General features: G+C 54.7%; 4 protein-coding genes across 4 annotated transcripts; 2 read left to right on the top strand and 2 right to left on the bottom strand.

Moving 5' to 3' along the window:
- On the bottom strand, positions 1–1,051 carry UMAG_12026 (uncharacterized protein; the record flags this gene model as incomplete). The annotated part of the gene is made up of 1 exon (XM_011394046.1): positions 1–1,051. A coding segment is annotated over one exon (1,051 nt), but the record flags the coding sequence as incomplete, so codon positions are not given.
- A 645-nt stretch (positions 1,052–1,696) lies between these two features.
- On the bottom strand, positions 1,697–4,162 carry UMAG_12025 (uncharacterized protein; the record flags this gene model as incomplete). Its single annotated transcript, XM_011394045.1, has 1 exon — positions 1,697–4,162. The coding sequence occupies one exon, from the start codon at positions 4,160–4,162 to the stop codon at positions 1,697–1,699; it is 2,466 nt and encodes an 821-aa protein (XP_011392347.1).
- A 1,622-nt stretch (positions 4,163–5,784) lies between these two features.
- Positions 5,785–7,821, top strand: UMAG_05934 (uncharacterized protein; the record flags this gene model as incomplete). The annotated part of the gene is made up of 1 exon (XM_011393968.1): positions 5,785–7,821. One exon carries the CDS (start codon positions 5,785–5,787, stop codon positions 7,819–7,821), a length of 2,037 nt encoding a protein of 678 aa, XP_011392270.1.
- A 2,698-nt stretch (positions 7,822–10,519) lies between these two features.
- On the top strand, positions 10,520–13,213 carry UMAG_05933 (putative Sulfate permease; the record flags this gene model as incomplete). Its single annotated transcript, XM_011393967.1, has 1 exon — positions 10,520–13,213. The coding sequence occupies one exon, from the start codon at positions 10,520–10,522 to the stop codon at positions 13,211–13,213; it is 2,694 nt and encodes an 897-aa protein (XP_011392269.1).
- Positions 13,214–13,887: the final 674 nt, after the last annotated feature.

The following is a 13,887-nucleotide window of genomic DNA, read 5'->3' as shown; positions in this document are numbered from 1 at the left end:
ACAAAGCAGAGCGGCCATCTGAGATGCAGTTGGTTACGTCGTTTCCACCGTTGGCCTTCTTGATATGATTTCTCAACTGGAGTACAAACCTATCCACCACATCCGGCGCGCCGTTTTGGCTCTGTTCCGGGTGCTGTTGCAGGTAGGTGTGCGTAGCGGACCAAGTTCTGAGATAGCTTGCGAGCTGCGACCAGTTCAAGAGCTTGTCCATGGTGGCGTGTGACTGTTCGCCCTGGAACTCGGACTTGACATGATCGTCCAGCTCGGCTTCGAGCGGCGCCGTGGTTAGCGGAGGCCACGACGGCCAAATGTGGTGTTGGGGAAGACCTATCGTGGAAAAGGTTCGTTTGAGCGCGCTGGAAGCGTTCCAGTACCGAGCAAGCTCGGCGTACGTGGTTGGAAACGGGACGGGTTGGAGGCCTTGATTGACGATGGATCGACCTGGTTGTTCCCAAAAGTCAGCGATCGAGTCAATGTGCTCGGTGGGTTCGGATTCCGGACAAGCCGGTGCTTGACCGTCTTTGAGCGAGAAGCGGTTGAGCAGCGAGCGTGTGCTCGGGAAGTCTGGTAGGAAGAAATCCGGATATCCGTACAGACATACGCTTCCACCTGGCTTGAGCACCCTTGTCATGGTTTTCCAAAACAAGGGGTAATCAAACCAGTGCGCAGCTTGACCGCAAGTGACCAGATCCACCGACGCATCTTGCAGGAAATCCAACTGCTCGCTGTAACCCTGACGATACTCGAGCTTGCCCAACCCATCTTGCGATTCTGGTAGTAGCTCCGCTGGAAGTCCACGTGTTTCCGGCGTGATAGCCACGCTCACCATCTGTTCCGAAGCATCGATCCCAATCACTCGCTCGAAATGCGGCAGCAGCGAAAGCGTCGACACCCCCGGTCCACACCCCAAATCCAACGCCAACCCCCCCACCTTGCGCCTCGTTCCTCCAAAATGATACGTCAACACCTTATCATATACCCACCGTGGATACGACGGTCGAAACGCCAGATACGCCGCGGCGTCAAACGTTTTCCTTGAGAATGTCGACATGTTTACCTCTACGATTCGTGGATTGTTTTCTTTGTCAACTCCCGATGCAATCACGACCAACGTACAGAATCGCAGTATTTATATCTTGGCCAACCTCGACCTGGACCCTAGCCCAGCCCGACATTCACGATGAACGATTCGTGCTTCAAAATTCGTGATTGTGATTCTTGATTCGCGCTTCGCCCACATTTCCAACGCGTCCATGCACCTAAGACGTCGCAAATTTTCGGCCATGTAACGCCGATTTCACTCACCACCCACCACTCGTGCCTCGTGACTGTCTACCGCCGGTAAATGCGCCCTAACCACACAAACACGTCGTAACCCCACTCACGACTCGTGACTCAGACATGCGTACCGCCTGACATTTCCGCACCACCTTGATCTCCGCGCTGCATGCCAGTCAGCTCACGCAGCACTCCTACGCCGCTCTGCACACCTCGTTTCCGCCGTAACAGGACTGTCTTGCCTCGAGCACACATGCTCGCCTCCACATAGCGAGCTATCACTACTTGAATCGACACGTCGTACAAACCGATGCGATGCGAGGCCAACAAGACGAGATGCGAGATGCTACAATGCGAAATGCTACAATGCGGAATACCACGTATGGGAAACGTAGGAACTAATTGAGAAACGTAGGAACTAATCGGGAAAAACGTACATGTGACAAACATCGTTACGTAGGGGTCTAGTGGAGTGTGGATCAAACGCCATTGCGGCTGCTCTGGCCCGGCCTCGGCCGCCAGCCGAGTCACACCCGCCCACGCCACTAGCATTATCAATGCTGATCTCCACAAGCTCATCGTCTGCTTGCCGCAAGGCCGTCGTAGGCCTCACCATCGGACTTGCCGTGGGCGAAGGTGTGAAGCCTCGCGCAAATTGCTCGGAAAGCTTCCTAATCAGATCCGGGCGATCGCCGACCGCTGTTCTTGTGGGCCGCAACGACCGGCGCGAAAAGGCTGAGTCAACAGAGACACTGTTACTCTGCGTAACGACGATCTCAGCTTCTTCAAGCCGACCGAGTGCAGACACGCTCTGCACACGTGCTTCCGACAGACTTGCCGTCGATGCTGCTCGCATGCGCGATGGGCGTGCACAAGCCGACACTGCAGGGCGAAAATGCTGCATGCTCGATGCGCCTGCTCCCTCTGTAGCCCGGGTTGCCAACTGTCCAGATGCAGCAGGCTCTGATATCTGTATCGCTGGCTCGCTGGCCGGTGTTTTGACATCCTGAGGCGGTGCAAGAGCTTCCGTGAGACGAGTCGACGCGAGCGAGCGCGCCAGTTGGTGTACATCTTGTTGGTCAGCAGGCACAGAGTGTGGCCACCTTGTAGCAGGCGCACCGAAGCTGCTTTCATGGCTGCTCAGGCTCCACGCGGCTGTGGCGGGCAGAAGCACGCTGGCGGCGGGAGAGGGTGAAATTGCGGACTGGTGTGCAAACGGGCTGCTTGGTTGCCATCTTTCGCCATTCGGATCCGAGTTGAGCGGCGCGACGCTCTCGTGCAATGACGCACTGTCACCACCTGATCGGGCAGCATGTGGAGCTGTGCCGTGAATGGCGATGCCGAGACCGTTGTGAATGGATTGCTGCGCATGCAAGCCGAGCTCGGATGCACAGATGGACGAGTGTGCAGGTAGAGGGGCTTTACATTGATCGGCGGAGAGACGCGCTGCCTTTGCTTCATGGTGAAGTTGATGCCATTCGTCATCGGGACCGTTGTACGTGGAAAAGCGCTGCGGTCCTTTGCCGGGCGTCTCGACCTGATCGAAGAGCTTCTCGTTTGAGTCCAGGGCACGAGCAGCAAAGACGAGACGGATGCTCTTGTGCAGAAAGATCTTGGACGGTTTGCCTGTTTGAGCGCGGCGGCTGCAGTGTGGGCTGCTCGAATTCCTGGCCGTATTCCGACCAGCGTCGTCACGAGGGCGAAAGCGGCGAGAAGCAGAACCGTCGAATCCAGCCTGGTGATCGTCGTGTTGGACTTTGGTAGGTGGACAGCAGAACTGCAAGTGAATCGCGAAGCGGAGAGCTTCTTTTGTTGGCGTTGCTCGAACGATGTTGGATGAGGAGCGGTTGCCGAGCTGAGATTCTTCCTTTGAATCGGCAGTCGCACTGTTGCTCTCTGATCTAGGACGGGACACGGTGGTCTGACGGACAAAGGTCTTGGTTCCCGGCAGCATGTCGGTGAGGTCGTAGGGTACTAGGAAGAGCTTAACAGCATTGTAGTCAGGGTACTTGACGATCAGCTGGATCTGACCTTTCGGCGGGACGGCGTATCCAGGAAATGGAGGCAGGTCAGCTTGGTCGGCGGATGCAACCGGTCCATTGGCGCCGAGTGCTTCGAGGCGGCTGGTGACGAGAAGATTATGGTAGTGAGCCTCGAGATCGATGGTCCCAACATAGGGGCTTCCAAGAGCGGCGGTGGAGCCAGAATTGAGCACTGAAGCTGGTTTATCGCTGGCATGAAGGTCGTAAAAGTGCGCAGGGAACTTGACGTGAACATGCGGCGGGCATCGAAGCGATGGTTTGCACCTGCCCATGCCAAGCACGCCGATCTCAGCATCAAAGATCAGAGGCTTGGACGCTGGCATCGACATACGGCCGCGAAGAAGGGATTCTTGGAAAGAGCCGACGAGACTGCCAAAATTGGGCGTCGGGCTGGAAGCTGAGATGCTGAACCCGGATGAGCGACGTCGAGTGTCGATGGATCGAGTAAAGCTCGAGGATGACATAGGAGGGGAAACAGCGTATGCATCATAGCCATCATCGAAGGGGTTGTTTTGGGTGGGCGACCGGAAAGGCCGAGTGAAAGGGTTGCGCAACAGGCGAGCTGGACCACTGACATGGCGCGAAGGCAGAGCGGCAGAGTGGAAGAAGCGCGACGGCTCCGGTGGACTTGGAAGCATCGGATCGAAGCGATCCCCATCAGAATTGAGCGTGACCGAGTTGAGGCGAGGTGCAGCACCGTATCCCAGCGGGGACGTGATCGAGGCACAGGCGTTTGAGCGCCTCGTCTGCGTCCTTGGTGTTGACTCACGCTCGACGACTGCTTCGGATGCCAGCGCCGAGCGGCTGAGCGGGCTCGTGGGAAAGGCACTGTAAAACGACATGGCTGGATTGTGCAATCCTGTAGAGCGACGGCGAGTGTCAACTTCAAATTGACGCTGTCATTGACGCTGTCAGGTCGAGTTTCGGGTAAGCCGACTTTATGCCAGGCGGCTGGCCATGATTGAGGTGTGCCCAGAATCAATCCACGTTGACGAGCATTGCGAGTTGACAAAGACTTAACTAGTGCAGATCTGTCGGAAGGGAAGTGACGGGACGGGACGAGGATGATGTCAATCGTCGGCTTGTAGGAGGGCCAAGATGGCTTACAGTTTGCCATGGTGCTCAACTCACGACTCAAGGGTTCTCTCACACATAACTCACGACTCACGCGCTTTTGTGACTCGCCCGCCCTGTTCGCGGAGATCACCAAATCATGAATCGTGAATCACGAATGATCCAGCAAAATCACAGAAATCGCACGAGATCCCGAGTCCCACAGAGTGGAGGGCGCAGACGGCTCTAACGAGTCAAACATGAATCTTATTTACGATGAGTGAAGCTGTTACCAAACGCTTGGGCAATCAGCTGCTGCTGCTGAATCCAAAGATTGCCTCTTCTGACAGCAGCATCCTCGCCTGGCTAGCTCCATCCCTCGAAGATGTGGCAATTCAAGGCCCCATCAGAGCCAGCTTTGACATGCATCTCACGCGTATGTTTGAGGATGGGGCGCTCAGCGTAGAGCGTTGTAGACTGACAGCGTCAATAATAGCCCATTATCCTGGCAAGCGCAGATACACCACCGGCAAGGTGCAGAATAGCCACATCTGACATCGATATTATGTGCGTGGTTGCTAAACGAGATGTGCGCTCCATCTGTGCCGATTCATTGGCGTCAACAAATGTGAGTGCTTGCACCCCTGCTGGCCAAGCAGGGTCTCGTGGCTGTGTTCCCGAGTCACACGCACACAGGATCAGGCCAGGCCATTCAATTATTATTGTGATTCACGATTGTGATTTCGTGATGATCAATAATAATAAAAAAGGGTCTACACCTGCCCTCGTGACTTTTCAACTCGTGAATGGAACATACCAGGGTTCTCAGCCCATAATTTATTTGCAATTTATGATTTCCGAAGAAATCGTGAATCAAAAATTTCAAAAGAGGTGCACGCCCTGTCACTCACGACTCACGCATGCTTCTGCGACTGTGCTGCACCGCCTGCAGTCTCCACCAACACACACCACATCGCTTCTTGCGGTGATGAGTCTGTGAGTGTTGCCCCACGGGCTCAAGTCGAATTTACAACAACGACCAAAAACACACACGTTGCACTCGTGACTCGTGACTGTAACGTCGCTTGACATGCTTGCTCCTGATCAACATCCATCATCCCCATTAAACACGATCATCTCGCGAGCGCCATTCATCCAACGTCGCCAATCGAACGGCTGAGCGATCAACGCACGGTCAATATCGGATCTGTCCATTATGCTCAAACACTAGAACCGCTCGGACGAGAAGCACAGGCTTCCACCACCTCGAGCATCAACACTTGGACGCCAAAGCAACAACACTTGCCACACTGCACAACAGTCGACATTGCTAGACCTAAAATTCGAGATACGACGTCGGATGCGGGCGATTACGGAAGCAAGGAGCAAACAGTGACGCCATCGAACCACCATGTCGCATCTTCATACCCAAAGAACCCGCACCGCTTCGCCCGGCGTCAAACAGGTTGCCTTTGACCACAAGTGCCAAGTCATACCCGAGACCGACTGCTCAGAACTCCGCAAGCTGCTCAGCCTTTGTCCTACCCGCGCGCAGTCCCCGCCCATCGTCACTCAACCAAGCGGCTTAATTGCACGCACCATTTCACCCCAACTCGCGCGAGCCAAGTCGCCCGTTCTCAAAAAGGTGGTGGGTCTAGGCAATTTTCCACCCAATGCAACTACCTCGTGGAAGACACGTCTGGCAAGTTGGAGCAGCGTCAATGGCAGCACTGACGACCGTCTAGAGACAAGCACCAACACCATCGACGCAAATGTTTCGGCTGCCTTTAACTCCAACAGTAACGACGGACCCCGCCTGGTCGCTCCCATTCCGGCCCGAGGAACACCAAACCTTACGATACCATTCGATGACGATGAATTCGTCGACATTTCACCTTCTAACGAAAGCGTCCCGGACTTTGACGACGTGGATGCAGAGTTCCAGCATGCCATCTCTGGAGCATCTCGTCGTGCATCGGTGGTGGGTGTTCATCATACTGTTGCTAACTCACCATCGCTAACATACCAATTGCCTCGCTGTACTAGTCCATTTGTGCGTAGTGTCAGCGAGCTGCGGAATCAACGTCCCATGTCCACCGGCAGCAGGCGCAAGAGCTGTCTCGTCCGGTACAGCACTCCGCAGGCACCTGGTCCACCCAGATTGAGCAGCGATGGCATGAACCCGTTGCGCCCCACGCGCTCGCATGACCGCGATGGCTGCTTCGCGCAACGCAGGCGAGCCGACGGAGTGCCCGTCGTCTGTCCTTCGCCGCTCGGCTTTCCCGAGGATGAAGGTGGAGCGTCTGGGTGGAATACCAATGCCGACACATCCGTATCTCGACCGGCCAACCATGTCAAGCAGGCGGCGGCGCCTGTAGAAAAGAGCAAGCTGTCACGCTGGAGACGCTTCCGAAGAGCCATTTCTGAAGACTCTGGATCGTCGGAACTCGCCAGCCCTGGCAGCGGCACCGCATCAGAGATGCGTATTGACGACCTATCGATCAAACGCGAGATTCAAGCTGGTAGATGGCCATTCGAGGCTCCGTTGAATACGGAATGTAGTTGCAAGAACTGTCAAGACAAAATCGAGGTGGGATTGGCTTCCAACTACGAACCAAAGTGGACGCGAGCAGCTAGGATCAGGTGGCTGGAAGGCCAAGAGGATGTAGACCTCTCAAACAGAGATGCTGACGGAAGCAGCGTTTCAGCCACACGCTCCACCAGTCGTACCGCCATTCAGGCCGACGAAGTGGCAAAGTTACACAACGAGACGGTTCATCCAATGACGGAAGCCGAATTGGCAGCAGCAGAGCCACCATTACCACACATTGCAAGCAAGGACACCCAGGAAGCTTCGACAGCAGAGGCGAATGCGGGTGCGGCCACTGGCGCAACGAATCCGACGGGATTACTGGAAGCGGACTACACATTACGACGCGAAATTATGGCACGAAGGCAAAGGGCGGCAAGGCAGAGTCCTGTGCTTCGACACGGAGCACGAAGCATGTTGCGGCAAATTGAAGAGGCGGAACGTCGAGAGGAGCAGGCGGCGCGCGCCAGGTCACAGAGTCGGGAAGGCTGTTGCAACACTTGGTCTGGATCTGCCACCGGGTCTGGACACTCTTCGCCAGCGTCGTCAGCATCTCGTGTGATAACGCCATCGACGCCAGACACGGTCTCGACCTCGACCCCACCGCAGGAACGAAATGCTGTCGACCAGGCCGCGGCCTGCTCGACAACGTCTTACTTTGATTTGCCTCGGGCACCACCCGAGCGGGTTCGATCGCCGTTGATCCCCGCCGGTGAGGCTTGCACTGCCAGAGCTGGGTCCGTAAGGCCCGTAACCACCGACCATACAAGCTTGTCGATGGCAAGCGTTGCCTGTACGTTAGAAGCGCTAGCCTCGCCAACAGCCTCACCGCAGACGAGCTCCTTTGTAGAGAAGTAAGGCTGGAAAGCTAGGAATGAACAAGAAGAAGCCTTCGTGCTATGCAGCTTGACACACGCAATCCCGATACTGTCTCGACGACGAAAGCACACTCACGAGAGTCATCACGCCAACATGCAGCTTTCTGTTTTCCGGCTTGGTCGAGTTGCGTTGTAACTCGGCTAATTTGTAAGCGGAGCCAAAGTTGAGTGGCTTGCTGGTCTGTGACAGCTAGGCTTCCCGCAGCGGTGCTGTTGTCGGAAGTGAACTTGGAAAGTGAGCGTGGGAGGAAGATTAGGGCCACATGCCAAAGTAGCATGGCGACCTGGCACGAAACAACACGAAACGCAAGGCGCCATCGTTGACTTTTCGCACGAGCAATCGTGAATGACCATAACACATAGCTAAAGCTATTTTTTCCGGTATCTTGCAGCAGACGACGTAACAAGCTAAGCTCTACATAAGTTAACGCTAGTCGGGAATTTTAGTTGACCGGATCGAAGGGTCGCAAATCGTGAATCTACCGAAGCGCTGTCGCCTACCGTACAAAAAACGTCAACTCGTCACCGAGTTTGTGCCGGATGGCGTGCTTCGTGAAAGTTTGACAAAAACTCCACATTTTTTGTGAAGCGGATTCGTGATTTGCTCGAGCCTCGAGCCTCTGCCTGTCTGATATTATCATATACTACTCGTGAATTGTTAAGGGCCAATAATCAAGAATCACGAATGTAATCAAGAATGTAAGGTTTGATCTCTGGAAACTTCTGATGATGCCTTGTTGCACCGCATGACAATCGAAGCATTACTCATCCTCTCAGCTACGTTGCCTTCACGCTTCTTGTCGGGTGTAGCCGTTCATCCGCAGAATCACGAATGCGACTCGCCAATCACGAATGTGGAGAGCATCCGCGGCAGCTTCACGCTTGTGTTCATGATTCGTGATTCACGGTTTAAAAATTTATTTTACCTGTTAACTTTTTGCTAATACATCACAAATTTTTGTTAACTTATCGTTCTAGATGTGCCACAGCGGGGACTGATCCGCTTTGAGTCTTGGCACACTTTGCCTCACTGTGACTTGCACCGTCAATCAGTTGGCAAAATTCCACTTGGCTGACCACGCCTCACGACAATGCACGCACGAGCTCAGCTATGGGATCTTTGTCTCTTCATCATTCGCCACCCAGGCCGAGTCGATGATCGAGGTGGCCAATAGCGAACAAGAGGATTCGCTAGATGGGACACGGAAACCGCGTCAACTGCGCTGTGATGTGTGTGATCTTAACGACCCCGTGGCTGCAGTTTGCATGCAGCCAAAATGTGCGCAGACTGACAGCTCCGTCCGATGTCGCAATTCGAAGCGATTCTTCTGTCACACTTGCAGAACCTGCTCAGATGCCTATTGGTCAAAAAACCCCGGTACATCCGCAGTCCCCCATCGTGCATCGCACTTTGAAATTTTCATGAATCACTAATCACATCATGGAAAATCACGAATGACCTTGAGATGGGCGTGACCTTGTCTCAGCAGGCGCACTCTATGACAGTGTACTCGAGCTGAGCTTGTTGTTCTTCTGGATCGTGATTGTGATTCAAGAATCGTGAATCGTGAATCGTGAATCGTGAATCGTTCCGCCTGTTCATCACAAGCACGCTATACTTGCTTCTGCTGGATACCCCGCCCGTCCAATTCATGATTCGTGATTCATGATGGCACCTTCCACAGCGTTTCTCAAGCCGCAATTCAAGCAGCAACCGCTTCTCTACAGCACACATCTTACATCTATTGACAGCTGTTAGTCAAGCAAACTGTCTCTTCCTCGCACCATCCTCGTTTCACCTCGTAACCGGCTCAGCACGCCATTTGCGTTCGCGGGTGCTCTTCTACCGCCTTCTGTTTTTATCCTTTGCAGTTCACTCGCTTCACCTTGCCATAAGCTTGTCGGCATTCCATCCATCGCCTCTTCGAGTTCTAGGTACCACGCTAGTGCTGTGCAAGTCCTCCCCTACAGAACTCGCGAGTCCAGGCCTAGCTTTTACTCATCCACATTCACGATTATCAATGCAATCAGTTGCTGCTGATTCGTGATTTCCCGCTTCTGCCTAAGGCCGCATCCTTGCTGCATTCACCGCTAGCTCGCTTGGCTTCGTCTGCATCAAGCTGAGAAGCAGCCACGAGGCTCGCTCCTTTCGAGCGCTTCCCTTGTCAAAAGTTCAAATCGCCTCCATTGTCAATCGCGTGGAGTTGCACACCTTTCATTCACCCGAGCCTGTCTTGGCCACGGTACGCTTCCGACCCTTGACACTTGTTTCTGGGTCCCTCTTCCGCCATTCCGCCTGGAGACGCCGGCAGCTGCTTCGCTTGCTCGATCAAAATTTTATTCGTCCAGCCTTGGCACGCGATCTCTCTCTCTCTCTCTGTCGCCACATTCGTGATTGTTACCACTCGACAAACACTGTCCTCCAGTGTAGCAAGCATCAATCTTGGTGCCGTCAACACCGCTTCAACGCTTTCACCTGGGTTCTTCAACAGTCAGCAGCACCAGCAGTCTGAGATCGCTTTCAACCTCTCTTCGCAACTCTAAAAGACTATATAGCCTACCGCTTCCGTTTCTTCTCTCTTACATCACCTTTCCGATCCTATTCCCTATCCCTGTTCGCTTCTGTGTTCCCTCCGGTGTTGGTCCTGCCTTCGCCACCAAATCGTTCCCCTTTGATCATGGCCTCCCAACTACACCAAGAGGCCAAGCCCTCTCTGCGACAGAGGGGCACCAATGCTCTCAAGTGGACCATCGGCTACAACGACACCGAAATGAAGCGTCTCGGTGTCCCTGTCGTCAGCAGTCGTGACTGGCTTGCCAACATCTTCAATCATCCCGGTTCCAAGGCTGCCGACTACTTTGACAGTCTCTTTCCCTTCCGCAAGTGGATCGCCTCGTACAACACCCAGTGGCTCATCGGCGATGTCATTGCCGGTATCACTGTCGCCCTCGTCGTCGTTCCCCAATCCATGTCCTATGCCAAGCTTGCCGGTCTCAAGCCTGAATTCGGTCTTTACTCGTCGTTTGTTGGTGTCATGGTCTACGCCATTTTCGCCACCTCCAAGGATGTCACCATCGGTCCCGTCGCTGTCATGTCGCTCCAAACTTTCAACGTCATCCAACACGTCATGAACAAGACCAACGCTTGGTCTGCCGAAGTTATTGCCACCGCGCTTGCCTTTCTGTGCGGTGTCATCTGTCTTGGTATCGGTCTCCTTCGCATCGGCTTCATCATCGAGTTCATCCCCACCCCTGCCGTGGCTGGCTTCATGACGGGTTCCGCCTTCCAGATCGCCGCTGGTCAGGTGCCCAAGCTGCTCGGTCTCAGCAAAGTCAACACCAATGGCAATCCCGCTTACCAGATTGTCATCGACACGCTCAAGGCGCTCCCCCACACCAACATCAACGCTGCCTTTGGTCTACCAGCCCTCTTCTTCCTCTACTTTGTCAAGTGGCTCTGCGGCTGGCTCCCCACCCGTTACCCACGCACCGCTCGTACCATGTTCTTTGTCTCGGTGCTGCGTAACGCCTTTGTTATCATCGTCTTCACCGTCGCCTCGCGCATTTGGTTGGGCCATTACAAGAACCCGAAACAGTACCCCATCAGCGTCCTCCTCACCGTTCCCCGTGGCTTCAAACACATTGGTCAGCCCGTTCTGAACACCACCCTCCTCTCCGACCTTGCCCCTCAGCTGCCTGTCTCGGTGGTTGTGCTTCTTCTCGAGCACATTGCCATTGCAAAGTCTTTCGGTCGTCTCAACAACTACAAGATCAACCCCAACCAGGAGCTCATCGCCATCGGTGTCACCAACCTTGTCGGCCCTTGCTTCGGTGCCTACGCTGCTACCGGTTCTTTCTCGCGTACCGCCATCAAGTCCAAGTCTGGTGTGCGCACTCCCTTGGCTGGTTGGTTCACCGGTATCCTCGTTCTCATCGCCATCTACGCGCTCAGCGGTACCTTCTACTGGATTCCCAACGCTGTCCTTTCCGCCGTTATTATTCACGCCGTCACCGACTTGCTCGTGCCCTTCTCGGTCTCATACAAGTTCTGGCTCATTAGCCCCTTCGAGCTCATCATCTTCCTCGGCGCAGTCTTTGCCACCGTCTTCTCCAACACCGAGAACGGTGTCTATGTCTCGGTAGCTGCCTCGTTGGCACTGCTCCTCATCCGCATCGCCCGCCCTCGCGGTCGATGGCTCGGTCTTGTCCGCGTTCACCACGGCACCACCTCCCCTCACTCGTCCGCTGTCACACTCTCGCATCGCGATGTCTTTGTGCCTCTCGACGACAAGGACGGCCTGCGTGACCCCTCGATTCACGTCGAGCCTCCCCCGCCCGGTGTGCTCATCTACCGATTCGAGGAGGCCTTCACCTACCCTAACGCATCGCACCTTGCCGACCTCCTCATCGACCGAGTCAAGGAGCAGACGCGTCCAGGCAAGCCTACCTCCAACAGTCGGCTCGGTGACCGTCCCTGGAACGATCCTGGCGCGCCCAACCCGGCTCTTGTCAAGGCTTTCCGCGCGGCTACCTGCCGCGGACGCAAAAACGATCTCAATGACGCTGATGTTGCCGCCCACGTCGTCGACAGGCGCCCTATCCTTCGCGCCATGATCTTTGACTTTAGCTCGGTGAGCAATGTCGACACAACTTCGGTGCAGACGCTCGTCGATGTTCGCACTGCCGTCGAGCGATATGCCGATGCCAAGGTAGAGTTCCACTTTGCCAACATCCTTTCGCCTTGGATCCGACGTGGTTTGCTCGCCGGTGGTTTCGGCCTCGGTTTCCCATCCAAGCGTATTACCGAGATTGCGCCTGTCGTATCGCAGCCTCAGAACATCACGCTCTCGGCTGACGAGCTTCGCGCACGTGAACAGGCTGAGGCTGAACGCCGCGCCAAAGCCATCGAGCGTATGAGCCACAAATCTGCCAACGAGGGTTCAGCATACCCCTTCCAGGGGCGTCCTAACAAGCAGCTTACCGAGCTTGAAGCTGGTCTTGCTGGTGATGGAGCTGTCGCCAGCCGGAGCCGCGTCGATCTGCACGACGACGATGACGAGACCGATCAGATCCGCAAGGTCACCATCGGCGAGGCGTTGTACGATGTGCACACGCTTGATCAGCGCAACGGTGAAGCTTCGTCGTCGAACGATAACACGCCTTCGCGCGATAGTGTCGAGAAGAATTTGGAGGAGGGCAACTACCCGGCTGGTCGACGACCATCTGAGCCTGCCAGCATTGGAATTCCCTTCATTTGGGGCAATGATCTGACACCCTTCTTCCACCTCGACCTCTCGGCCGCGCTCGCAGCTGCGACTGAAGGCCTGGGCGAGGATTCACAGCTCAGCTCGAGCATCGACAACAAGCTTTAGTTCTGTCAACAAAATGGGGCCTTTCTGGCTCTAACGTTTTTTTACCTGCACCTGCAGTCTCCTTCTTGTCTCTTCTTGGGCTTCATCCGTGTCTTTTGCAGTCACCCGTGTCAAATTTAAGCGCCCATTGTTCCGTTTTCACATGCATGTACTTGTAAATGATTAGATACATTGTTATAGGATATGCTGTCGTGTGCCATGGAGGTCTGTGGAGTTGATCCGTCGTATTTCTGATCCACAATCGTTAGCTGACTGTTGTTGGGGGTTAGGATGGAAGCGGGCTGATGAAAGAGCCTTTTCGGCCGAGGTTTAAATTACTCGTCAACTATGAGGGTTCTGGTAGACAGGCATGGAGGAAGGAGCAGCGGCTAGCGACTCGATGTGATGCTCGCGCGAACAAGCAACACGAGACCTACAGTTGTGAGTCACAGGATGAAGGGGGAAGGGGTTGAGATGGTTACGGGCAATGGAGGGCGAGTTGGGGGAGTAGCAATCACGAATCACGATTCGGACGAATTTGGGGGTGCTAAAGGTGTTTGATGACGTCTTGGACGGGTACAAGCGTTTGTTCCCACACAAACCCATTGTCTCTAAGGACATCCACATTGAGCAGAATCGGTCGCGAGTGCTTGGATTGCTTCCATAGAATCATGGCTGTCGCGTGATTTCCAAGG

The sequence above is a fragment of the Mycosarcoma maydis genome, chromosome 20, assembly GCF_000328475.2.
Source record: "Mycosarcoma maydis chromosome 20, whole genome shotgun sequence".
NCBI lineage: Eukaryota > Fungi > Basidiomycota > Ustilaginomycetes > Ustilaginales > Mycosarcoma > Mycosarcoma maydis.
This window is presented reverse-complemented; position numbering and strand designations above follow the sequence as displayed.